Source organism: Ostrea edulis, chromosome 4 (assembly GCF_947568905.1).
Source record: "Ostrea edulis chromosome 4, xbOstEdul1.1, whole genome shotgun sequence".
Classification (NCBI taxonomy): domain Eukaryota; kingdom Metazoa; phylum Mollusca; class Bivalvia; order Ostreida; family Ostreidae; genus Ostrea; species Ostrea edulis.
The window spans coordinates 82,782,683-82,810,681 of NC_079167.1; the positions used below are offsets into that span (position 1 = coordinate 82,782,683).

At 36.4% G+C, this 27,999-nt stretch overlaps 2 protein-coding genes across 3 annotated transcripts; one reads left to right on the forward strand and one right to left on the reverse strand.

Moving 5' to 3' along the window:
- The first annotated feature begins 909 nt into the window (after positions 1-909).
- LOC125671698 (asparagine synthetase domain-containing protein 1-like) lies at positions 910-8,740 on the forward strand. Of its 2 annotated transcripts, none has more exons than XM_048907557.2 (13): positions 910-1,107; positions 2,978-3,178; positions 3,269-3,391; positions 3,662-3,781; positions 3,981-4,612; positions 4,914-4,985; positions 5,133-5,232; positions 6,855-6,889; positions 7,222-7,366; positions 7,510-7,577; positions 7,752-7,835; positions 8,039-8,129; positions 8,272-8,740. In XM_048907557.2, exons 1-13 carry the CDS (start codon positions 1,066-1,068, stop codon positions 8,458-8,460), a joined length of 1,902 nt encoding a protein of 633 aa, XP_048763514.1. In that variant the 5' UTR covers positions 910-1,065; the 3' UTR covers positions 8,461-8,740. The 2 variants fall into 2 exon arrangements, with proteins under 2 accessions (XP_048763514.1, XP_048763515.1); XM_048907558.2 differs by having other exon boundaries at positions 926-1,181.
- Positions 8,741-12,976: 4,236 nt separating this feature from the next.
- LOC125670731 (serine/threonine-protein kinase STK11-like) lies at positions 12,977-27,925 on the reverse strand. Its single transcript, XM_048906084.2, has 9 exons — positions 27,287-27,925; positions 24,541-24,624; positions 23,074-23,163; positions 21,477-21,609; positions 21,117-21,253; positions 20,891-21,018; positions 20,148-20,205; positions 18,616-18,824; positions 12,977-15,224 (listed from the first exon to the last, which is right to left on the reverse strand). The coding sequence occupies exons 1-9, from the start codon at positions 27,619-27,621 to the stop codon at positions 15,130-15,132; spliced, it is 1,269 nt and encodes a 422-aa protein (XP_048762041.1). The 5' UTR covers positions 27,622-27,925; the 3' UTR covers positions 12,977-15,129.
- Between the last annotated feature and the right edge of the window lie 74 nt (positions 27,926-27,999).

Genomic DNA, 27,999 nt, shown 5'->3' on the forward strand with positions numbered 1-27,999 from the left:
TAACATCCCTCATAAGATATCTTATAAGAGATATGAGATATCTTATAGTTTTTCTTTAAAAGATATCTCATTAAATAATTATATGAGATATTTTATATTGTATGTAAGATATCTCATAAACTTTATAAGATATCTGATAACTTTTATAAGATATTTTATAACCCATACGATATCTTATAAAAGAAAATAAATAAGATATCTCATATATTTTATAAGATGTATTATAAAACTTATAAGATATCTAATATGTTTTATAAAATATCTCATAAATATCTCATAAACTTTAAAAGATATCCTATATATTTACAAAATATCTCAAAAATGAATTTTTATAAGATATCTTTTAAACTCTATAAAGTATCACATGAATTTAATTTTATAAGATATCTTATAAAAATAAGATATCTTATATGTTTTATATGATATCTCATAAACTGTATAAGATATCCTATAAAATTCATTTCTGAGATATCTTATAAAACATATAAGATATCTGATATGTTTTATTTCATAACTTATAAAAATTTATAAGATATCTCAAAAACGTTATAAGATATCTTGTTTAATATACAAGCTATTTTTTAAAGTTTATGAGATATCTCATATAGTTTATAAGGTATTTTATATATTTTATGAGATATCTTATAAAATGTAAATTATATGAGGTATCTTATAAAATTTATTAGATATCTTATTAAAGTCATCATTCTGACTCTGTTTTGCCATTTGCCGGGGTTAAGTAAAGTGTTAGACTTTAATCACTGTGTCGATATTTCCTGTAATGATTATCATAATCAGCATTTCGGTTGTCCATGTGGGATTTAGTACCGATACACATTTATATTGACCATCCGCGTTCATGATACGGAATTTGTAGTTCCACGTATGTGGTGCAAGGTTTTAAAATTAGTCCACCTTAAGCATTTCTCGTGTTGCAATAACACAATATTGACGACTTAGTAACTCACTTAGTGATTTCTAATGTAATATCAATGCCATACCTGCATCTGATCAGCCTACATTGACCACAGATATCGAGAAGCCTGGGTAGTGGTTTTAAGGATCATGTGTGGGATATGTTGTGTTTTACTGCGAGGAAATAATCAGGTCGGAATAATTTTCAGTCATACATATCTCTGGTTACTCCAGCCTGCTAGAAATTCAGCGGCGACACTCATATTGTATGTTGTATATGTATTTCTTTCATTACATTTTATTTTATTCATTTTTTAATATGTCTTACGGCGTGAACGTGTTGAGGCGAAGCAAAAAATATTGGCATTAGTATCTAGATCCATAACAGAACAAAAAATTATCCCGAAATATTAGCACCTAACGTGTGAGGACAGAGCTCAATCAAAGTATTCTAACTTTGGACATTTTTGATCCGCCTATTCATTGAACGCGTGAAACGCTATGCAACTGATGTAAACAGTGCATTGTGACGTCATATTTAGCGTCAGTGTTTAGCAAATACCAAACATAGGAAACGTTGTACAATTGCGTTAATCGAGGAGTGATTATATATGATTAAGAAAATAAGATTTACATGCCTTTATGGATTCAATGTAACATCTCAGAACGACGTGAACTTGGGTACACGAGATTCAAAATGGGAAATACATATCATTTAATAACTTTTAAAGTGATGAATCATAAACGATGCTGATTGGTTGAAAAATTCGCTTGATTTCTCTGTCAAAATTTCGTTCAGAGTTCATCTGCACTAAGCACGCGGGACTACTTTTCTCTGGAATGCGTCTTCCCCGTTCTAATTTTAGTGCTATTTATGGAACGGGATTTTCCACACAAGCATTATATATAACAAAATGCATTTGTTTGATTTTTGTTTTTCATTGCTATAAAAAATTAGCACAACTAAAGATATGAATAAAATACAAATTAATTTAAAGAAACAACATACATAGGCGATGACGTGGCAAAATAGTCAACTTGATGACGTAGACCACTTACTGGTAGAAGTAGACAGATTACACAAATTCCTGGTATGAATCGTCTGCTTTACAAAATCGATAACATGACGGAGCAAGTGGCGACTTCTGATCTGGTAAATATCAATGAAATTGAACTGCGTTATATGGGGCTCAGTCAACGAGTGCGTTTTGAACTTTTTCCTCGATATTGAAATTGAGCCGAATTGCATTCCACCGTTCCAACGACACAACCAGTGTTCAACGTCTCCTCCAACATGATGCAGCATAAATCCAGTCACCACTTGTTATCTTCCTTTGTATTTAATTCAGCTTTTAACCATTGCACCTTTAATTTGACGTATAATCCATTTAAATCTGCACAGTAACTGTTCCTGACCTGAATGCACAGCCATGCCGTTTTGTTGTTGTTTTCATTCTTGCCTATATGTATTCGTACGCGCTATTTCAGAAACGTTAATTTAAGCTTTTTGATTGGAGAAACTATTTGTTTTTCTATCTTAAAAACATAATTAAATGATAAGAAATAAAACTTATAATTCTTTGTTTGATGCATGTATCAAACGAAACATTGGACGGAAAACTTTTTCATCAATGCACTACGCGCATTGATGAAGTTTTCCGTCCAATGTTTCGTTTGATACATGCATCAAACTAAGAATTATAAGTTTCATTTCTTAAGTCCACGCGATAGCATTCAAACTGACGCCATTGGGACCAAAATTTTCAAGTTCCATAGGTATGATTTAATTTTTCATTAGTTTTCTATATTTTCCTTTTAAACATGTATATACACTGTACGTGTTACCTATAGGGGGAGCTCCCCTCTCACGACCCTTTGGGCCGTGAGAGGGCTTTGCCCTCTATAACCGCATAAAAGAAGTATTTAAGGAGCAGCTCCGAGCTTATGAACGTTAACCAAGGTTCATACTTGTAGGATTAATGTATGTTGTCACTGTGTGCACGGCATTGTCAGTCAATAAATGACCTTGACTTACATAATCATTCATTTTGTTTCTTCACAGGATTGTGTCAGTGCTTGTACAAGATTACAAAACCGAGGTCCAGATTCAAGTTCACAGGCTGATGTGATAATTGATCAACAGAATCATCTGGTTTTCACTGGGCATGTGCTGCACATGAGAGGACCACTTACTCCTCAACCAGCGAGAAACAAACGAGGATGTTGTCTGCTGTGGAATGGAGAGATTTTCGGGGGCTTGCAGGTCATTATATATGTACATTGCCCAGACTTACTACTTAATTATATACGTCTTTCTGGTGAACTTAAATTTTGCTTTCTCTTTTAAAAAAAGGTCAGCGAGGAGGAAAATGATACAGCTTTGCTATTGGAAAAATTGTCAGAAAAGTCAGACGCGGAGCATATTCTGAGTACTTTGTCAAAATTGCATGGACCATGGGCATGCATTTACTGGCAGGTGAGCTAAATTCACAGTGTACATAATATTTATCTGGATGGAAATTTTCTAGAGCAGCCAGATTGATTAAATATTGGAACAGTAGAACTTTCCTTTTTGATAAGCCGCACCCATCCATCCAGTTCACTGGTGTTAAATGAAACCAGAAATGTAGCAACTGGGGATCAAGTCAAGGCAGCATGTTTAAATTATCTGCCGCCTTCTTATGAAAATACTTAAATTACAGTTTTGTTTTTCAAAATTATGATGTATCATTTCATATACTCTAAGGAAGAAAAGAAAACACTGTGGTTTGGAAGGGACTTTTTTGGAAGACGGAGCATGTGTTGGCACTTGCCGAGAACTAGTGAAGATTCTTTCATTCTAACATCAGTGCGACAAAACACAGAGGTATTCTTGTATGTGAATGTTGAGGATGACCAGGCATTGTGAAGGTTGAGAATGACCAGGCATTTTGTTTTTGTTGTATAAATGTTCCTCATATATTTTTTATACATGCAATATCACAAGGCAAGGAAATGCAGATTTTTTTTTTTAAAAAATGAAACATAGTGAGTGCATAGATTTTAAAGTTTTCATTTTATGGTAGGAATTGCGAGAGGTTCCATCCATTGGGTTGTACTCGGTGACTTGGACGCAGACCGACTGTTTGAACGTAACTGTGTACAGCTGGACGGATGCAGTGTGGCCAGGGACGATGAATCTCGTGACAAGTGACAACCTTCAGTCAGGACTCGCGGGGGACATTGACTGCAATGTGAAATTTAACCTTCACTCTCAGTATCATCTTACCAGAAATATTCCACCATTAAACAAAAGTATCCCAGACCTTGAACTCTCCAAAATCATGATTAATGACCCAGAATCAGTGATTCGTAACTTGTTAGAGGATGCCAGTTTTTGTTCCTGCGTGCATCACCTCATTCATCTGCTTTTACAGAGTGTAACAGTCCGAGTGTTCAATCAGATTCTGTTGTCACAAAACGAACACAAATATGACAGTGATCTGAAAGCAACATCCAACCTCTCACATCATCAACCTGATGATGAAAATCCATTACGTGATAGTGTAAAACCTGAAATACATAAATGTTTGTCTGATGGATTGAGTGATGTAAGACTACGACATCCAGAAGGCGGAGTTATGAGAGGCTGTGCCAAAATTGCCGTTCTGTTTTCTGGTGGTGTGGACTCGGCAGTGTTAGCAGCCCTAGTGGACAAGTATGAAGCTTTCTAATAGATGTAGGAAATTAATCAAAAGGATCTTGAGAATTTGATAATTCATACTAGAAAATCTTGCCAGCCCAGTGTTATTTTTGCCAAAGTTTTTTAAATTTGCCCAAATTTGTTTTTTGCTTAGTACTTTAAAGTAATACATGTACATAAGTTTACATTTGCCCAGTTTTTAATTCATTCAGTTTAGGATAAGTTAAAATGGATAAAACTAGGCAAAGTTTTTGCTGTATACAGTACTTGATTCTATCGCTCTGATAAATTTGTGGGTTCATTCTCTTCCCCCAAGGTGTCTTCCAAGCCAAGAATCTGTCGATTTAATCAATGTCGCCTTTGAGAGGACTCCTCCACAGAAACAGAGGTACAGTATTATATAATATGTACTATTAGATTATTAAATGTGTAAATTTATTGAGAGGTACAGTACTATATAATGCATCCTATTGAATGTGTAAATTGATTGTGAGAAAGCTTGAATCAGTCTTAGTGATAGCGTGTCTTCCTACAGAAAACCTAGCGAGGAGGAGAAATGGAATGTTCCAGATCGACAGACTGGATTTCAGGCTTTACAAGAACTTAATCCAGACAGGAAATGGAATTTTGTTATGGTAAAGGCAGTATCTGTAATAACATAGTTTTCATTTTCAACTCATTCCACACTGTTCACGGTAAATGTTTTATGTGTTTGTGAGTTTTTCCCAGAATAGTGGCAACATTGTGGTTTGCATAATCACTCAAATGTCTGCAATAAGTCAAATTTCATATAGCAAACATAGAAATCGCTGGAAATAAAATCTGTTATGACAAAACCATAACTGAGAAATTGCATGCAGCATTTACTATCTGAATGTAATGCCCATACTAGCTTTTCAAATCTTCATCAGGAAGCTTTTTGTATTTGTGAGATGATAAAAAGATTTTTGATAAACCCCACTTAGTTTGAGGATTTTAATCCCTGATGAATGTTCTATATTTTATGATTGTAAACTTCTGTCAATAAACTGTGCAATGTACTACAATTTATACTGAAACAGCTCTTGAAATCTACCAGTCCTAAACTTTGACCATGCACTAAAAATTCCTATATGGAATTTAGTAAAAGTTATCGGACCATCTTCCGTAACTGGTCCAATTTTGGTTATCTAGCATTAATTTGCATGTATCTTAAAGATGCACTTTCAAATTCATGTAGTATAAAGAGATTATAAATTGACTCACAATTATCAAAAAGTATACAACACTTTAGCATTGATTATATGATATGATAGTTGAAACATGGTCAGTTTTCTTTCCTAGCTCATTTATATGTACAGTATGTGTGCCACATGAATGTTTACCATGTATTGAGACCAGTTACTACCAACAAGTGGTGTAATGTTCACTCTGTGACCGGTAGGTCGCAAGTTCAAGCCAAGTTCACACCATGGCTGCAACAAACCTAAGACGTAAATATAGGTAGTGATTACTCCTTCGCTAAATGCTCAGCATAATTTAGAAGTGAGAATAGCGGGTCTTTCGGACATGACCTTAAAAATGGAGGTCCCATTTCGCAGCTGTTAAAGAACCCACATTGCCACAGCCCTGAGTGCTAAGCATAAGTCTAATTTTGTGGTACTTCACCTACAGCTGGTGATGTCTTAATATGAGTAAAAAAAAATCTTGAAAGGAGGTAAAACAAGCAAATGAAAAATACAATGTTTTGGAATACTAGTGTAATACTGAAGAATTCTGTACATGTGGAAATTTATGCGTGGAGGTTATTTAAACTAAATATGCGATTACAAGTTTTTGTGTAAATTATCCCCATGGGTACTATTCCCATAGTTATACAATTTATCAGTTGATGATTCTCATGCATTTGGTTTGCAAAGGAAATACTTGTAATTAGCAACTTACAGACATACCCATGTTTACAGTATATATAGTCAAACCTGTCTTATTCAATGCCTGTGTAATCCTTTTCACTTTGAATTCTGACCCCAATGTCATTCCCAATAACCACCACCCCACCCCACCCCCTTCCCCCTCGTGTTCTTAACACTGTGCAGTCTGATACAAAATTTTCTTTCAAGGCAAGTTAAATAAGATAGGTTTCACTGTATTCATAGAGTGTAGACCGTAGTAATTATCTGAAAATTTGGATTAAATCTGTGCATTAGTTGTTTTTTTTCAGATCTGGATGATTCCTAGTGTACAAACATATACTATGTAACTTTTTCTTGTTTTACAGGTGAATGTAAGCATAGCAGAATTACAAAAACAAAGGTAAAGTGTTCACCTTGCTGATACTTCTGTTACAATGTGCTAGATGAATTAATGCAATAATATAAAGAATAAACTGTATCTGACCAAAAGCACACTCACAATAGAGGGCCCCATGCATGCAGTTGATGAAACAACATCTTAAGACTGATTCTATGTAACTATCAAAATTCAGTGGCCACGGTATGTCACAGATTTTTATGAAACTTTGTGTGTAACAATATTATGATAGATATAAAACAAGAGGCTGATGGTAAATGGTGTTAAATTCACACCTGTTGCTAAGTTATATCCCAGTATCATTGTTTCTTGGTTAATTGATTTCTGTTTTATAGATCTGAACACATTCGTCATCTGTTGTACCCCTTGGAGACAGTGCTGGATGATAGTATTGGTTGTGCTGTGTGGTTTGCTGCCAGAGGGGAGGGAATTCTTGGAAATGGAGAGCATGCTGGGATTGAATACAAAAGTAGTGCCAAGGTCAGAGCAGTTTTAGTATGAATGTTTGCCAGACAGACACTGTGCACAGCAATTTAAGTCTGATCTCTCTAATGTGTAGGTCGTACTCTGTGGTATCTCTGTACTATGTAGGTCATACTCTGTGGTATCTCTCTACTTTGTAGGTCGTACTCTGTGGTATGGGGGCTGATGAGCAGTTTGCTGGGTACTCACGACACAGAGGAAAATTTGAGTAAGTAATTTTAAAATGGCAATACATGTAATTTGTTGGTACAGATTACCATGCCAGAATTTTTAGTGGATATGTTAAAGTCATTACAACTGTTTGATCATTTTGTAGAGGGTCAGGATGGCAAGGCCTTGTTGATGATGTTAAAGTCATTACAACTGTTTGATCATTTTGTAGAGAGTCGGGATGGCAGGGCCTTGTTGATGAAATAAACATGGAGATTCAGAGAATTTCAGCCAGAAATCTCGGACGGGATGACAGGTGTTACATTTCCTATCAAACCAAAAAAATGCTGCTTATTTTTCTACATTTGTTTTTTCTACATCCGTTACTTATACATTTGTATATAAGGAAGCGTACATGAAAACACAAAACTGTGATAGTAGAATCTAAGTATGGAGAACATCGTGTATCTAATGTTTGTTAAGTTGATTGTTTAATGACACTGTACTACACTTTCACAGAGTTATAACAGATCATGGCAAGGAGGCCAGATTTCCATTTCTTGATGAAAACGTGGTGTCCTATCTACAAACACTCCCTGTGCAAGTTAAGGTGAGTGTGTTAAAAGTTCATTGACTGCATCACCTGTTACAGCTTTCATGATATTAATCTTTTTAGAAACACATCTTGCTATAAATATTTTGAAATCAAAATTACGTAACAACTTTTGATGTATTTTCAAATTTCACAACAGGCGAATCTTTGTTACCCACGGGGTCTGGGGGAGAAGATTCTCCTGAGGGCGTGTGCTGTTAAGCTGGGACTGACCAAATCTGCTCTTTTTCCCAAAAGAGCTATACAGTTTGGGTCCAGAATAGCTAAAACTGAAAATAACAAAGAAAAGGCATCAGAGAAGTGTGCTCGGCTAGCAGATCCTACATGAATTTGGCATGAAAGAAGTGTGCTCGGCTAGCAGATCCTACATGAATTTGGCATGAAAGAAGTGTGCTCGGCTAGCAGATCCTACATGACTTTGTTCAGCCCTTCAGAGAGGCTATAGGTCAACAGCTCATTGTTCTACTACAGTGATTTCGAAGATGTGGGGCAAGAAGGGAACAAAGGTCAAATCATGTCAGGAAACATGCACAAAAATGACAATTGTATTTACTGATAGATTGTCTTTTTATGAATACTTTCTTTCATTAAAAAAAACATTTTTTCTATCTTGAAGTATGATAAAAAAAAATTATTTATGCAATGAAAAGGTGAAGATAACAGTGATAAATCTCATAATTCCTATAAGGAATACAAAATAAAGAGTTGGGCAAACACGAACCCCTAGATATACAAGAGGTGGAATTACGTTTGTAGGAGTAAGCATCCCCTGTTGGCCGGTCACACCCACTGTGAGTCTTATATCTAGATCAGGTAAACGGAGTAATCCGTGGTCATAATCAGTGTGCGAAGAACGGCCTAACAATCGGTATGAAACACGTCAGCATTTACCCAATGACTGGTTGTTTGCCTGTGGACACCTCTGTAACATTAACTTGTTTGTCAGTAGCTTGCTTTGATTAAAAAACTGATCATAAGCAGAACAACCTCTTGCGTATTGAATCAGTTGAGAGATATAAACACCATATGCAGGTGATAATGGATTGATTGATTGATGTTTTCCGCCACACTTAACAATTTTTCAGTTGTTTAGTGGTTCCCAGATTTTTAGCTTTTCTGATCGCTTGTTGTCCGTCGTCTGTCCGTCTGTAAACTTTTAACATTTTCGACTTCTCCAGAACCACTGGGCCAATTATAACCAAACTTGGTCAAAAGCATCCTTGCGTGAGGGGCTTTCAAGTTTGTGCAAATGAAGGGCCATGCCCCCTTCAAAAGGAAGATAATCACAAAAATGCAAAAATAGGGTGGGGTCATTTAAAAATCTTCTTCTCAAGAACCACTGGGTCAGAAGAGCTGAAATTTACATGAAAACTTCTTGATGTAATGCAGATTCAAGTTTGTTAAAATCATGAACCCCAGGGGTAGAATGGGGGTCAAAGTTTTACATACAAATATATAGGAAAAAATCTTCTCAAGAACCACTAAGCCAGAAAAACTGAGATTTACATGAAAGCTTCCTGACATTGTGCAGATTCAAGTTTGTTAAAATCATGGACCCCGGGCATAGGATGGAGCCACAATAGGGGATCAAAGTTTTACATAGAAATATATAGCGAAAATCTTATAAAATCTCTTTCTCAAAAACTACTGGGCCAGGAAAGTGGAAATTTATGTGAAAGCTTCCTGACATAGTGCAAATTCAAGTTTGTTAAAATCATGACCCCCAGGAGTAAGATAAGGCAACAATAGGGGATCAAAGTTGTACATACAAATATATAGGGAAAATTTTGAAAAAAATTCTTCTCAAGAACCACTGAGCCAGAAAAGCTGAGATTTACACAAAAGCTTCCTGACATAGAGCAGATTCAAGTTTGTTAAACTCATGACCCTTGGGGCTAGAGGATGGGGCCACAATAGGGGATCAAAGTTTCACATAACTAATAAATAGAAAAAAAAATCTTTAAAAAATTTTCTCCTTAAGAACTATTAGGCCAAAGAGTTTACATTTGCACGAAAGCTTCCTGACATAGTGCAGATTTAAGTTTGTAAAAATCATGGCCCCCGGGAATAGGTTGAGGCCACAATAGGGATCAAAGTATTACATGCTAATATCTAAAAATCTTTGAATGTAAGCCAAGGTGACTCAGGTGAGCGATGTGGCCCATGGGCCTCTTGTTATTGGTGGAAGAGAGAACCCAGATACAATGTACCTGGGAAGAGACCACCGACCTTCCAAAAGTAAACTGGAAAACTTTCTCACTTACCAGCGCCAGCGGGATTAGAACCCGCACCAACAGAGGTGAGAGGCAGTGTGATTTTGAGCGCGATGCTCTAACCACTAGGCCATGAAGGCCCCGGTGATAATGGAATATTGCTACATAAATATGGGAAGTTGACAATGGAGAAGCTGAAATAATCCAGTCTGTCAAAAAGTTGAATTGTTAGTTTGCTGTTAATATCCATTTTCAATAAAATATATAAGTATGAAGCAGATGTGGAGGACTCTGTGGGTTCTTTCTTTTCAAGTTCACTGGGATATATGGAATCAACATATGAATGAAAAGATTATTATTAATAGATAAAACGTCATCGATATCTAAATGTCGAGTTGAAGGCCACAGCAAGAAATTTTTTTCTTCTCATGTAGAAGCCTTTGAACAAATGCTGCTTCATAAGATATAAAAACAGGTCGGCCAACAAAGGAACACAATTTGTACCCACTGGAATTCCAACAGACTGCTGGAAGACAGGATCACCAAAGACTACGAAGATATTGTCAATGAGGAACTCCAGCATATTTTTAATTTCAACTTCAGAGTACTTTTGCGTGGAATCGGAGTGGTGTTTAATTTTTTGGATCGCTGATCACTAGAATGAAGGTAATTTTTTACTCATTTTATAGGATATAAAGTAAGTTGGGGTTGTTTAGGCATTATAAGCTTCAATTAAAAAAAAACTTCAAACTTTCCCCAACTTACTTCAATATAGAATGCGTATAAATTATGTGTGAGCTTTTTCAGTCACAAATACTCGTACTTATTAAATCCATGTTTCTCTGTAGTTTGGTTTGTTGCATGACAGCAGGTAATCTTATTTTACACAATACAAGCATTCGAGTGTGTACAAAAATACATTTCACAATTCATAAAGATAACAACTATTGGGCAACTTGGAGATTGTGTATTGTTAGTACTCATTCCTGTTCCTACTCCTCTTTAGCTATCTGTTACTCTCTATTCAGGGTATTATAACACAAGTATTTAGTAAATAGTTAGTCATATTTGATTCAAGTGCCTATGGTTTGTAGATGCCCATGTACAGAAAATTCTAGACAATACATATATGGGCAAATGAAGTTTCAACTGTTATTTTGTTAGTGGGGTGACACTTAGAATTCTCTGGGCAATGTTCTACTTCACTTCTGCTGGGACACCCCAAATAAATTTTCTCAGGGGTGGGGGGGTGTGGAGTGTTGCATCTTGGTAGTTTTTGGTCTGACCAAAAAAGAGGGATTACAGCTGCCTTCATGGGACAATGTAACAATTTTATTAAGGAGGCCCGATACATAAACCAGAAATGGCTACTTTTTTGGCAATAAACTCAAGCCTGTAAAAACGTGATATGTCAAACAAAAGGTCAACTCAATATAGTCATTAAAGCAGGCTGATACACTAACTGTTAAAGAAGACTGATACACTAACTGTTAAGGAAGACTGATACACTAAATGCTAAGGAAGACTGATACACTAACTCTGTTAAGAAAGGCTGGTACACTAACTGTTAAGGAAGAATGGTACACTAACTGTTAAGGAAGACTGATACACTAAGTCTGTTAAGGAAGACTGATACACTAACTGTTAAGGAAGGCTGGTACACTAACTGTTAAGGAAGACTAATACACTAACTGTTAAGGAAGAATGGTACACTAACTGTTAAGGAAGACTAATACACTAACTGTTAAGGAAGACTGATACACTAACTGTTAAGGAAGACTAATATACTAACTGTTAAGGAAGACTGATACACTAACGATACACTGTTAAGGAAGACTGATACACTAACTGTGAAGGAAGACTGATACACTAAGTCTGTTAAGGAAGACTGATACACTAACTGTTAAGGAAGACTGATACACTAACTGTTAAGGAAGACTGATACACTAACTGTTAAGGAAGACTAATATACTAACTGTTAAGGAAGACTGATACACTAACGATACACTGTTAAGGAAGACTGATACACGAACTGTGAAGGAAGACTGATACACTAAGTCTGTTAAGGAAGACTGATACACTAACTCTATTAAGGAAGGCTGATGCATTAACTGTTAAGAAAGGCTGATACACTAACTGTAAAGGAAGACTGATACACTAAGTCTGTTAAGGAAGACTGGTACACTAACTCTAACTGTTAAGGAAGACAGATACACAAGTTTCTTAATATCATGGTCCCCATGAGCAAGGTGGGGTCACAATAAGTGATCAAAGTTATATATATATATTGCTGATATATAGGGAAAATCTTCTCAAGTACCACTGAGCCAGAAAAGTTGAAATTAATTAGAAAGCTTCCCGACATAGACTAAATTTAACATTGTTCAAATCATGATTCTTGGGAATAGGGTGGGGCCACAATAATGGATCAAAGTTTTATATGCGGATATATACGAAAAATCTTTAAAAATATCTCTTGAACTATTTAAGCTAGGGCTTTCATATTTTGTATATACATTCTTTACAGCATGTCCTTCCATGTGATGCAATGGTGAGATCTTGACCTGAAAGTTTGACCTACTTTTGATAAAAATCTGACCTATTCAAATCTCCTGAACTATTTAAGGTAGATTTTTCATATATTGTATTTAGATTTCTTCTGGCAAGACCTTTTATTTCATATTATAACCTTGGAATTTGACCTACTTTTGAGAAAACATAACCTGCTATCTAAGATATGGCTTTCATATTTTGTATATAGATTCATGACAAGATCTTGTGACCTTGACCTACTTTTTAAAAAAACCTGACTTAATCAGTATCTCCTGGACTATTTAATGAGATATGTCTGTATGTATGTTGGTCGGTATGTTGAGGCATAGCTGTGTTGTGCGAATTCACTTTCAGTTATGTTGTGATCCTTTGGGGCTATGTAGAGGCCACAATATGGGGTCAAAATTTTTCATGGGAATAGATTGATAAAAAAATCTTTTAAAAATCACAACAGCTGAACAAAGGCAGGCCCAAGGTGACTCCGGTGAGTGATGTGGTCCAAGGGCCTCTTGTTTTTAAATGAACTCCAGTCTGATATGTCACTTAAGTAATAATGAATTGCTAAAACCAAACTAAAGGCAGGGTATCCATGCTGGTTTTCGAGAGAAAAATGCGTTAGAAAATTAAGATTTAGGAAAGTAGAAGATAAAAGAAGTGAAAAACTCTGCAATAGTATTCAAACCCACTCAGATTCTCTTTCATTACCAATCTCTTACTAGCACTTCCTGACATATATATCCACTAGGCATTTAAACAAAAGGCCCATGCACCACATCACTCACCTTAGCCCATATTTAAAGATTCCCCTATATATTCACATGCAAAAATTTGATCCCCCATTGTGGCCCCACCCTACCTAATTTACCAAACTTAAATCTGTACTATGTCAGAAAGCTTTCATGTAAATGTAAACTTCTCTGGCCCAATGGTTCTTGAGAAGAAGATTTTTTAAAGATTTTCCCTATACATTTGTATATAAAACTTTGATCCCCTATTGTTGCCCCAACCTACCCCCGGGGATCATGGTTTTTACAAACTTAAATCTGCACTATTTTTGGAAGCTTTTATGTAAATTTAAGCTTTTCTGGTCTAGTGGTTCTTGAGAAGATTTTTAAATGACCCCACACTATTTGTGCATTTTTGTGATTATCTCCCCTTTGAAGGAGGCATGGCCCTTCATTTGAACAAACTTGAAAGCCCTTCACCTAAGATGCTTTTTGTCAAGTTTGGTTGAAATTGGCCTAGCGGTTCTGGAAAAGAAGTCGAAAATGTAAAATAAATTTACAGACGGATAGACAGACGACGGGCGATCAGTAAAGTTCACTTAGGCTTCTAAAAAACACCATAAAAATCACAAGACATACATTCTGTCAGATAAACAGGAAAAATCCATATATCTCCTGTTTACCACAAAGAACAACCATGTTTTTAGTATATGTATACATGTACACTGTACATTTATATAGTAGTAAAGATTTCTCTCTGTGCATCTTGACATTCACTGTAATTCTGACATCGTCGTCCACTGACCTGAGGTGTGAACAGTAATTACTCTTGAATTAAAGAATTTCAAGGCATTTTGTTAAAACTTTGCACATTATCTACAAAATACATGTACATGTACTTCTGAAGTACCGCCTGTAAATAAATTTGATATAAACAATTTACACTATTGAAAATAATGGACATAGTCCATGAACTTTTGGAACAACCCTTATACAGTTATGAATCTTCACGAAATAAGAGTTTGGGTGTCTTGGTAATGTAGTGGCTGATGCACTCACTTCTCACCACTGTGGATCCATGTTTGATCCCTGGGATTGGCGGTGGTGGTATAAACAAAATAAATGCATGGGCAATATTTTGACTTGATTTTGTAAAATAAAACCAGCACAAAAAATTCGAGATACATGTACATGTATACGGTATTTGCAAATTCTACAAAAATAACAAACAAATTTTTTTTTATATACAAGTGATTTTTCATTGAGGCTTTTCGACATGACATCAATGGAATGGATATACAAACTTAACTACTGTAATAAAAACAAATCACAGTCTGCTCTGTGTGTACAATGCCTGTACATTACAGAAAACACTGGTCCTCGGCCCACAGAGGTTACAATGAGACTAACATATTAAAGCTGATCCCCATCCAGAATAAACCCCCCCTCCCTGCGAACGAAGCTACCCCTCCCCTCTACAGTGTGTGTATGCTATATCAGTAACGATTACGACGGACGACACGAACTCAGTAGACCACTCTTGGACTTTCTTCTCTTTTTCTCTTTCTTTTCCGTATTATGTGTTTCACAATTGTTGGAGTCTGAAACGAGAGTGAATAAACTAATGCAATGTCAATCACGCACTACAATCTGAGTGTTGGGAGTCTGAAACGAGAGTGAACAAGAGGTACTGTGAGCAATGCTCACTAAGAATACCCCCCGCTTACCCCAATCTCCCAAAGGGTGTTGGTAATAGGTATAAACTACCTCTTTTCTGAGTGTAAAAAACAAATGGCATGACAAACCGAACCATATTGCTACTTCGATGTCCAGTGCGCTTGACCTTTGACCTTTTGACCCCAAAATCGATAGGGAACATTTTCATCCCATGGGTAGTCCATATGTATGATATGGTGACTGTAGGTGGAAAGGATAACGCTTTACAGCCCGTAAACCATATTGCTACTTTGATGTCCAGTGCATGTGACCTTTGACCTTTTGACCCCAAAATCGATAGGGAATGATTTCATCCCATGGGTAGTCCATATGTATGATATGGTGACTGTAGGTGGAAAGGATAACGCTTTAGAGCCTAGAAACCATATTGCTACTTCGATGTCCAGTGCGCGTGACCTCTGACCTTTTGACCCCAAAATCAATAGGGAACATCTTCATCCCATGGGTAGTCCATATGTATGATATGGTGACTGTAGGTGGAAAGTATAACGCTTTAGAGCCCGGAAACCATATTGCTACTTCGATGTCCAGTGCACTTGACCTTTGACCTTTTGACCCCAAAATCGATAGGGAACATCTTCATCCCATGGGTAGTCCATATATATGATATGGTGACGGTAGGTGGAAAGGATAATGCTTTAGAGTCTGGAAACCATTGAGTCTACAGACGGACGGACGGACAGACAGACGGACAACCCAATTCCAGTATACACCCCCCCCCCCACAATAAACTAATGCAATGTCAATCACACACTACAATCTGAGTGTTGGGAGTCTGAAACGAGAGTGAATAAACTAATGCAATGTCAATCACGTACTACAATCTGAGTGTTGGGAGTCTGAAACGAGAGTGAATAAACTAATGCAATGTCAATCACGCACTACAATCTGAGTGTTGGGAGTCTGAAACGAGAGTGAATAAACTAATGCAATGTCAATCACACACTACAATCTGAGTGTTGGGAGTCTGAAACGAGAGTGAATAAACTAATGCAATGTCAATCACACACTACAATCTGAGTGTTGGGAGTCTGAAATGAGAGTGAATAAACTAATGCAATGTCAATCACGTACTACAATCTGAGTGTTGGGAGTCTGAAACGAGAGTGAATAAACTAATGCAATGTCAATCACGCACTACAATCTGAGTGTTGGGAGTCTGAAACAAGAGTGAATAAACTAAGGGCTGTTCCAGAAATGATCAAATGGGGGGGTCGGGCGGCAAATGATATTTTTTTGTGTGGGTGGTCGTATTTTTTCATATTTTATTTGGTCCGTGGTTGGACTATTAAAAAAATATTTATTATGGGTAGTGGGTAGTTTCTATTGTTTTATTTTGTGCCACGTGGGTGTTGAGTTTTCAGAATATTTTTATTGTCGCTCTTGTCATGTTGGTTACAAAACGTCGGAGGGAAAATTGAAAACGTGCTTTCGAAATCGGAAATCGGAAGTAACATAGAACTATTCGAGTTGTCGCTCTTTGCAGCGCATAACTTTCCATTACGGCACTCTTCAAATTAGAGGCGCGTTTAGTAGGGTCCCTTTGGACGTGATGGCGGCGAACTCTGTTCTGTAGATTATTACAGTTTACAGTGCATCGATTTTGGGAATATTTTAAAACCAATAGGTATTCCGTTTTCTAATAAAAATAGGCAAACCTTAGTTGATTTATTCGAGGGCACCGATGCGTTATATTTATCAGTCAGTGTGATGGTGATATAGAGGCCTTCGGGCGCGGGCTCCATTAGAAGACGAACGATTCGTGGAAAAACATATCCATACCCATTTCATGATAATAGCATCGTTTGGACTCCCAATCTTTCCAACATTCCCGCCATAGATGCCTTTGATTGTTGATGTGACATCGTTTCTTCAGAACTACTGTGATACAATGTCGCACAAGCATTACCGCGTCATTGACTAGAATGTTTGTCCCGAAAACCTCGCGATATTTGTACCGTTTTCATTTTTAAAAATATTTTTGTGGTGGGTCTGGTTAGTTTTTTTCTTAATTAGATGGGTCATTGTAAAATGAGTTTATCAATTTGATGGGTCATGGGGTAATTTTTTATTTTTTTTTATGGGTGCTTGATATATACAAAAGGTGCCTCCCGACCCCCCCCCCCCCCCCCCCCCCCCATGTATTTATTTCTGGAATAGCCCTAATGCAATGTCAATCACGCACTACAATCTGAGTGTTGGGAGTCTAAAGAAAAGGCCAAAAGTATAAATATTGATGTAATCAGGCTATTCACTATGAAGATATGGTAAATGAAATTTACGCTTTGCCAATTCAACTTTAAACATTGCCCATTCAGATTTTGTTTACTGTTGATCATCTGCCATGTTGGTTTTTACGTATTGACTATTTTCAGCAAGCCCAGTAAAACAGATTGAAAGTAATTATATATATAGTTAAAGTTTGTTGTGTTTCATTTCTTTTAAATAACTGGTATGCAATATATTAATTAATGACCTCATCTATTCATGTAAGATATAATAAAATAGAGTGTACCAGTCTGAAATCTAGAACCCACTCCTTTCAACAAACATGTTATATATCAGAGTTATCTTTCTTTCCCCTTGCCTTATTCTAATCTACATCTAGCGAAAAAAAACCCAACCTTATTACTAAAAATTATGGTACTTTATCCATTAGCATGGTGGAGATTATAAAGAATAAGTACTGATTTGGGATCACTGCTTATTTTATGCATGAGAGTGATGGAGATCAATTGTAGGAGGCATACTGATTTAGGATCACCATGTACGGATTTGGGATCAAAATCTACTGATTTGGGATCACCAATTTTTTTACTGATTTGGGATCACTACTTATTTAGAGCATTAGAGTGGTGGAGGATGTGTACTGATTTGGGATCACTACTTACTTAGAGCATTAGAGTGGTGGAGGATGTGTACTGATTTGGGATCACTACTTATTTAAAGCATTAGAGTGGTGGAGGATGTGTACTGATTTGGGATCACTACTTATTTAAAGCATTAGAGTGGTGGAGGATGTGTACTGATTTGGGATCACTACTTATTTAGAGTATTAGAGTGGTGGAGGATGTGTACTGATTTGGGATCACTACTTATTTAGAGTATTAGAGTGGTGGAGGATGTGTACTGATTTGGGATCACTACTTATTTAGAGCATTAGAGTGGTGGAGGATGTGTACTGATTTGGGATCACTACTTATTTAGAGCATTTGAGTGGTGGAGGATGTGTACTGATTTGGGATCACAACTTACTTTGAGCACTAGCATTGTGGAGTTCTGTTGGAGGATTTGTCACGCTTGAGAAATAGTGATCCTCAAACTCCTCCTCCTCCTCACTGTTGTGGAAATGCAAATCTTCTAAGTATGGTATAACTGTAAAACCTCTAAGTAAATCCTCATGTCCATGAACCGGCTTAAACGCCACAAATCCGGGAGTCACTGGGTGCTTTCTCTTTACCCAACTGAAAGGGAAGCTCATGGATTAACTTCACTTAACTAACAAGAGGCTCATGGGCCACATCGTTCACCTGAGTCACCTTGGCCCGTATCTAAAGATTTTCTTTATATATTAGTATGTAAAATTTTGATCCCCAATTGTGGTACCATCCTACCCCTGGGGCCCATGATTTGAACAAACTTAAATCTGCACAATGTCATGAAGCTTTCATGTAAATTTCTACTTTCGTGGCCCAATGGTTCTTGAGAAGATTTTCCCTATATATTTGCATGTAAAACTTTGATTCCTATTGTGGCCCCAACCTAACCCCGGGGGTCATGATTTTATCAAACTTGAATCTGCACTATCTCAGGAAGCTTTCATGTAAATCTCAGTTCTTCTGGCCGAGTGGTTCTTGAGAAGATTTTTAAAGATTTTCCCTATTCATTCCCATGTAAAACTTTGATCCCCTATTGTGACCCCAACCTACCCCTAGGGGGGCCATGATTTGAACAAACTTGAATCTGCTCTATGTCAGGAAGCTTTCATGTAAATCTCAGCTCTTCTGGTCCAGTGGTTCTTGAGAAGAAGATTTTAAAAAGATTTCCCTCTTTATTCCCATGTAAAATTTTGATCCCCTATTGTGGCCCCAACCTACCCCCAGGGGCCATGATTTGAACAAACTTGAATCTGTATTATGTCAGGAAGCTTCCATGTAAATTTCAACTTCCCTGGCCCAGTGGTTCTTGAGAAAAAGATTTTTAAATGACCCCACCCTATTTTTGCATTTATGTGATTTATCTCCCCTTTGAAGGGGACATGACCCTTCATTTGAACAAACTTGAAAGCCCTTCAACCAAGGATGCTTTGTGCTAAGTTTGGTTGAAATTGAACCATTGGTTCTGGATTGATTGAATATTGTTTGATGTCCCTCTCGAGAATATTTCACTCATATTGAGACATCACCACTGCCGGTGAAGGGCTGCAAAATTTAGGCCTAGATGCTCAGCGCTTATAGCCATTGAGCAGAGAGGGACCTTTATAATGCCACACCTGCTGTGACATGGGACCTCAGTTTTTGTGGTCTCGTCCAAAGGACCACCCCATTTAGTCACCTCTTACGACAAGCAAGGGGGTACTGAGGACCTGAAAAGTTTACAATGACGACGACGACAGACAACAGACAAATTTTGATCACACAAGCTCACGTGAGCCTTCAGCTCAGGTGAGCTAAAAACCTAATTACCCATTTTAATTCTCTACCTTTGCTTTAGTACATTTAGCCAATCAATCTTGAAATCCAAAATGTAACAGGCAATATGAGAACGTGTACTTTAATACAACTTACTCATGCTTTTTAATCTCTGCTAAAGCTAATCTGTTTGCTGCCTCAAACTGTAGCATGCCTGTCAATGAAAAAGTCATTGATTTTTTGCACTCCAGCAATGACAATGTACATTTATTACATTCTGTAAGCATGACATAACAATATAAAATAATCTTGTAACTCCACATTTGAGGGTAATTTGTGTTGACATGTACTGTCAGAGATAGACGACAATGTCGTGATGCACGAGATTTTCTCTCTATCCTTCATCTGTACCACAAAACCCACATACAGTACATTGCAAGAGAATTTATTTATAACCTAGCTAGCACTGATGACACAAGATAACTAACAACATATTACTGTGATCATCCAAGATACACCAGTCATCAGAAGGCAGTAATGTATTTGTGGAGATGAGTATCATTTACTTTGCAAATAGTTTGCTTGAAATCATCCCCAAATCATTGATAACAAAGATACGGTATGTGTAGCTGCTTCGATGTTAATGGCCTTTAGCAATGAACACTTAGTGGTCAAATCATAATGGCCTTTTGAGGCCACTAAGGACTGGTCTAATGACCTTTTTGAAATGACCACTGACTGGACTAAGGGCCTTTTGAGGCCACTACAGACTGGTTTAATGACTTTTTTAAATGACCACTGACTGGTCTTATGGCCTTTTGAGGCCACTATGGACTGGTCTTACGACTTTTTGAAATGACCAATAGCTGGTCTAATTGACTTTTGAAGTGACCACTGACCTGTGAGTAGATCTCTGAGATTGTCCTCCACTCCATCAGGAATTTGGTACTGGCCTTTGCCAATGTTCTCAAATAACTTAAATATATTGTCTCCTTCAAATGGGTAAATGCCTGTCGTCATATTATATCTGTCGAAAAAAAGATACAAATCAAAACAAAATAACCCTCTACCTGTCACCACAGGAAATCAAAACTAAATGACCTAATTCATCAATCAGTTACTGACAGTGTGACACCACTGGACCAGATGTCCACTTTGAATCCGGAGAAATATTCCATTCCATTGGCGATCTCCGGAGGCTGGAATGCTGGAGTCCCCTGACTGGTGTGGCATGTGTCATCTTCAGCAAAAGGTTCAATGGCCTGAAATATCACACAACAAGGTATTCATAATGGGACCCAAATGGGAATTAAAAATCTGTAGTCAGAATAGAGTTCTTGTGTCTTTGGCTGACAAACTGAGAGTATCCAATTAGAGGAAGATATTGTAAGCTTATAGGAGTGTAATGAAATACTTCCAACTGCATCAAAACTGTATACAGAACTGAACTCTGCAACACCAAAATTTTTTATTTTCAGAACTCACCTCTGCAACACCAAAATCTGTTATTTTCAGAACCTCCTCTGTTGTAAGTAGCAGGTTACCAGGCTTAATATCTTTGTGAACGATTCCCTGTCCATGAAGGTACTCCAACCCATTCACCAACTGAGAGAAGTACCTGTTAAAACACAGACAGTACATGTACCAACTGATAAAAACAGACAGTACAGACTGATAAACACAGACAGTACATGTACAGACTGATAAACACAGACAGTACAGACTGTTAAACACAGACACTACAGACTGATAAACACAGACACTACACACTGATAAACACAGACACTACACACTGATAAACACAGACAGTACATGTACAGACTGATAAACACAGACACTACACACTGATAAACACAGACACTACAGACTGATAAACACAGACACTACAGACTGATAAACACAGACACTACACACTGATAAACACAGACAGTACACACTGATAAACACAGACACTACAGACTGATAAACACAGACACTACAGACTGATAAACACAGACACTACATGTACCAACTGATAAACACAGACAGTACAGACTGATAAACACAGACACTACAGACTGATAAACACAGACAGTAAAGACTGATAAACACAGACACTACAGACTGATAAACACAGACAGTACAGACTGATAAACACAGACACTACAGACTGATAAACACAGACACTACAGACTGATAAACACAGACAGTACAGACTGATAAACACAGACACTACAGACTGTTAACGATAATAACATTCTAGTTCTAATTATTCTTTCAGTTGGATTTCAGCAACCTAAACCTACAATAATGATGCCTCTTTACATTTGTAGACTTGAAGATCTTGAAAGAATAACATTCCATTTATAAGTATCCTGTGAACAGACTTGGACCTTTGATGCCGTCGTCCAAAGATTTTACCCACCTAGGCTAAAGATACCATGATTTCAACCTATCTTTGAAAAATGACTACAGTCTGTTTTTCTATGGAGGATATTTTATAGTGTCCCTGCTGTCACTTGGAAACTACACTGTTTGAGAATGTGTCAATTATGCTTGGATATCAATTTAGCAATTAGTAGCTTTCCTGTTCTTGGAATACAATCAAAATGATTTTCTAGGCATTCCTATGCAAGATTTCTTAGTAACCATTTTAATTTTTTTTTTTTTAGAAATGGGGGTGATTCTCTGAGGAAACCCAATCTATATAAAGATGCTTTCACGTCAATGTCATCTTTACCTGCTTGTCAAAACAAGACGAGGACTTTTAATTTTAGAATTCCTTTACTATTTCCCCTTTGAAGTAAAACAGGCCCTTTATTTGTAATAAAATAAACCCAGAATGGAATCTTCTTTACTCGAGGATAATCTGTGTTACGGGTTTGGTAAATATGTTTCAACAGTTCTGGAGGACAAAAGATAGAGAGTTAAAAGTTAACAAAAGACAACAGACAGACAGACAAGGGATAGACAAATAACAGGCTCTGATCAATAAAGCTCCCTCGATCCATTGGATCAGGTGCGTTAAAAAGGGGAGATCCTGGGCTCTAATAAATCATAGTCACCTATGTGTCTGAAAAATTGAAATAGAAATTATTCTTACCTGTGCGCCTGGAAAATTGGAAACTTTTTATCAGGAGCAGCTTCCAACAATTCCTGTAATTCTCCGACACAGTATTCCATGACCATATACCTAAGTTTACTTAAGGAAGAAGTTGTAAAATTTATGTTCTGTCTTTCTTAACTAGAGTATTGAACACCTGAGATCATGCAGTACTAGTATTCTAAATCAATCTTTATCTAATCAACATTTCAAGATTAACTTTCAAAATTGGCCTTTCAAATTAAAACACTTGTGAGACTATCCACAATATTCCACATCTTATCCACAATATTCCTTACATCATCATATTCATATCCACAATATTCCTTAGATCACCTTATCCACAATATTCTTAACATCACCTTATCCACAATATTCTTTACATAATCTTATCCACAATATTGCTTACATAATCTTATCCACAATATTCCTTACATCACTTTATCCACAATATTTCTTACATCACTTTATCCACAATATTCCTTACATCATCATATTCATATCCACAATATTCCTTACATCACTTTATCCACAATATTTCTTACATCACCTTATCCACAATATTCTTTACATAATCTTATCCACAATATTGCTTACATAATCTTATCCACAATATTCCTTACATCACTTTATCCACAATATTTCTTACATCACTTTATCCACAATATTCCTTACATCACTTTATTCACAATATTTCTTACATCACCTTATCCACAATATTCCTTACATAATCTTATCCACAATATTGCTTACATAATCTTATCCACAATATTCCTTACACCACTTTATCCACAATATTCCTTACATCACCTTATCCACAATATTCCTTACATCACCTTATTCAAAATATTCCTTACATCACCTTATTCAAAATATTCCTTACATCACTTTATCCACAATATTCCTTACATAATCTTATCCACAATATTCCTAACATCACCTTATCCACAATATTCCTTACACCATTTTATCCACAATATTCCTTAGATCACCTTATCCACAATATTCCTTACATCACCTTATTCACAATATTCCTTAGATCACCTTATCCACAATATTCCTTACATCATCTTATCCAAAATATTCCTTACGTCACTTTATCCACAATATTCCTTACACCATCTTATCCACAATATTCCTTACACCACCTTATCCACAATATTCCTTACATCACCTTATCCACAATATTCCTTACATCACCTTATCCACAATATTCCTTACATAATCTTATCCACAATATTCCTTACACCATCTTAACCACAATATTCCTTACATCATCACATACACATTGCTAAAAATATTACCTTGAAATCACACTTTATAATTGTTTTGAAAATAAATTATAAATAGTAAATACAAATTCTTTAAATGACATACGGCCAGGTACTGTATGCTGTACATTCATTAGATAAAACATAATACAGTAATACACAGTAAATTATGTCATAGAACTACAGGCAAGGATACATTTTCTGTTTCTCTTCATTTTCAAGTAAATCCGACAAATCAACAACATGTTTATGTCTTAGTTTCTTTAAGAGTTGAATTTCTCTGGAAAAAAAAAGGTAGAATATTATTTGACAAGCTCCAAGCAGTGGTATGTAACATCTCAATCTAATTAAAATTAGCTGTTTAGAATCCGCTACCGCTTCTCAAGAAGCTGTAGCGGATTCAAAACAGCTAATTTCAATTTGATTGGTAACATGATTCATCTGTGCCTTCTTGATTCGATATTCAATAGTCTCAATTTGATGATTATCGATTTGTCAGCGCATGCCCTTTGGGCAGGCATATCCACTAATATTCCACTAGCCCGATCAAATATTTACATGCCCTGAATTTTATTAAGTAATTTTATTCTGATTTGCCTATCAATACCAAGGAAATCTACTTTTCCAAGAGCATCTATTGTCACCATTTTTTTTTTCAATCTGTACACTTTTTGTGTCTCTACTGCAAAAGAGTTTCTTGGAAATTGTGGTACAATAATATGTCATTAAAATTTTATACTACACGTTGAAAGAATAATATAAACAAACACTTTAAGTACATCTAATGCTGTAGATGATATTTAATTGGATATGTTATGTTGTTCACGAATGAAAATAAAACATCTGATGAATGAATTGATCATTCGAATCAAAAGCAAAAGTACACCATTATAAAAAATAAGGAGGTTTAAGCTTTGGAATTTACATGCCCTTCGGGCTTATAAGTATGCAATTTCAACATGCCCGCTTCCAATTTTACCAGGTCCCAGGCATTGGGCTCCCGGGATTTGTTGACGACTGGCATGTACCAAATTCTTGATAATGCTAAGATGTTTTATGTTTCATTGTATCTATTGCTCTCTGCAAATATATTCAACATAATATAAAAAAGTTTAACATAAAAAAAAAAAAGAGTTTAACATGACTAGAATAATTGTTCAAAACTCAAAAGTTCCCATTATTTGGAAAATTAGAAAATGTCATCAAGAACAGCATTCTTTTTGAGAAAAATCAAAGTTTCCACATTCTCTGGAGATAGTGAAGCCCACTGCGCACTGACTAGTGACTCTTATCACCTGCTGTAGAGAATACTCTCCATAAATGTCATGCTTCCTTTGCAAATGTGTTGCAAGATTTGTAGTATTTCCCGTTTTCACGGTTAAATCTTTTAAACATATTGTCACGTTGCAACACTCTTATCACTTGTCCTACAGCCGAAATGTCACCATACTCACGATCTATATGTGGGGGTGCATTTTTCAACTCGACTGCATCCATTTTGATACAGAAAGTCAACTCGTACATTGATTAGAAAATTTGCAATTCCATTGGCCAATCAGAAACCATGTTTAAACAGTGTGTGCTATAATTTAAGTACTGTATCAAACCGAAACAGACCCGGGATAAATCGAACATCAAATCGAGACCACTGCATTGAGATTTGGCTGCATTGCAATGCATCGTTTCATCCCTAAATTTTAGATCAGATTTTCTTGCAAATTCTTGACCTCTGTTATAAATGTTGACCGAAAGAACACATTGAAAAATAATAATACAATCTGATGTGAATATGTAATAAAGTTTAGTTATAAGTTACTAAAATCATGCCTTGAACATGCTTTATTTTATTGGTATAGTTATTGGTGCAGGTAATCAAATGTTGTTAAAGTCATACACCTGTCATACTCATTATATGAACAATAGGTAGGATTACATCATTTTCAATATAAAGAAATAAAAAAAATTTAGTGAGAGAATCCACATATAACTTGGGTGGAACATCAATAATTGTTGCAACAGTGGACACCTTCACTCCATTATAGAGTACATGAAGCAAGTGTATAGGGTTTTTACATGTGTAACAGTCAGCCAAGTTCAATTGCTGGTGGCCAGATAGCTCAGTTGGTAGGGCTGAAACGATTCACCGAAATATCGATACTGTTCAATATAAACGCTCGATTCAATGTTTGATTCATTGCCTCGATTTTCAATTCAATACGTTTATTACAAACAGGTTCAGTAAAATACATCAGGTTTGGCCTGTATTTCTTATTTTTATCTGCATGGGGAACAAAATTGCATTGAATAATGATCAGACTGTTGTTTGCCTTGAGGTTGACGAAAATAATAATGAACTTTATCAGTTAAGTTTAAATTACAGAGCCAATACAGGCATCTTGCCATTTGGCAGTTTCAAAACATTTTGCTTTTAAAATTATGATTTTGAATTTTGGTATTAATTTTTTCTTCAATTGATGTTATTGTTGGTTTCTTCTGTAAATTTTAATTGTATTGAAAGTATTGCAATATGTATCGTATCGTGAAGGGGGCATATTGTTTCAGCCCTATCAGTTGGTAGAGCACCTGACTACAGATTCAAGGGGTTCGGCTTCAAAATGGACTTGCAAGCGAGAGTCCTGCTAGGGGCAAAAAGAGACTAAGTGTGTGTCTTCGAGGGCAAAGACAATTTAAGGAGGGAGGAATGTAGCGGTCAAACAGCTCAGTTGGTAGAGCACCTAACTAGAGATTCAGGGGGTCCGGGTTCAAATCCCAGTCTGGTCTGTTGCATTTTCTCCCTTCCTGTTAGTGTAAACACATGCCAAATTCTGAACCCCAAATTATACTACATTTCTGTGACCTGTTAAAGTCAAGAACCAATCCATGTTATGTGATATATATCCTATGGCAAACAGCTTAAGTTATCTGACCATATGAACAATTACCTTTTAACATTTTGCTCCCCGTTGTTTATTTTTCTCAGTTTTCTCCTTTTTATAATCTTTATTGCACGTCTTTGTAGAGTTTCCGTATCGAGAGCTTCTTTAACTTTTCCATATGAGCCCTCCCCTAAAATATCTCCCATTAAATATCTGCCCACTAATTTCGCTCTCCTGTGAGCCCGATACACAACCTCCGAAGAATCAATGCGTGTTATCCGTGGTAAGATGTCATCCTCATCATTGAGAAAACTGATGTGATCTACCATATGTGAAATTCCTGCATCATATTCGTCTGGTGCTGAATACACTACATTTTGCACCAGTTCATGTTCTGCCATAGTTCTGCAATAGAGGATTCAGCGTGTTTTTGCGCCATGAAAACCATCACAAGTTGCATAGCTATTTCCAGAAGACATTCGCCGACTCCATAACAAGTTTGAGACCCAAAACGAGACTCACTTCCGTATATCGAACCTCACTAACTACACCAAAGAATCACCAAAGATATGTTTGAATGATTATTAAATGGTCTTTGTGATCTATTCTACCAATATCCTTCTGTATTGACACAATTTGAGTCTGAAACAGATAAATATTTTTATAAACCATTAGTTGTTGTGCGTAGGTTAATCAAAGGTCTATGGGCCACATCGCTCACATGAGTCTAGATCGAGAATATTTCACTCATATGGAGACGTCACCACTGCCGGTGAAAG

What these genes read in the sequence shown, in the direction of transcription:
- LOC125671698 (XM_048907557.2), top strand. Translation starts at nt 1,066, where the DNA reads ATGTGTGGGATATGTTGTGTTTTACTGCGAGGAAATAATCAG. An exon ending in GGAAATGGAATTTTGTTATG is followed by an intron (nt 5,233 to 6,854) that starts GTAAAGGCAGTA and finishes CTTGTTTTACAG; the next exon opens with GTGAATGTAAGCATAGCAGA. An exon ending in AATACAAAAGTAGTGCCAAG is followed by an intron (nt 7,367 to 7,509) that starts GTCAGAGCAGTT and finishes TCTACTTTGTAG; the next exon opens with GTCGTACTCTGTGGTATGGG.
- LOC125670731 (XM_048906084.2), bottom strand. Translation starts at nt 27,621, where the DNA reads ATGGCAGAACATGAACTGGTGCAAAATGTAGTGTATTCAGCACCAGAC. An exon ending in GGGGAGCAAAATGTTAAAAG is followed by an intron (nt 24,625 to 27,286) that starts GTAATTGTTCAT and finishes TTTTTTTTCCAG; the next exon opens with AGAAATTCAACTCTTAAAGA. An exon ending in CCAATTTTCCAGGCGCACAG is followed by an intron (nt 21,610 to 23,073) that starts GTAAGAATAATT and finishes GTGTTTTAACAG; the next exon opens with GTACTTCTCTCAGTTGGTGA.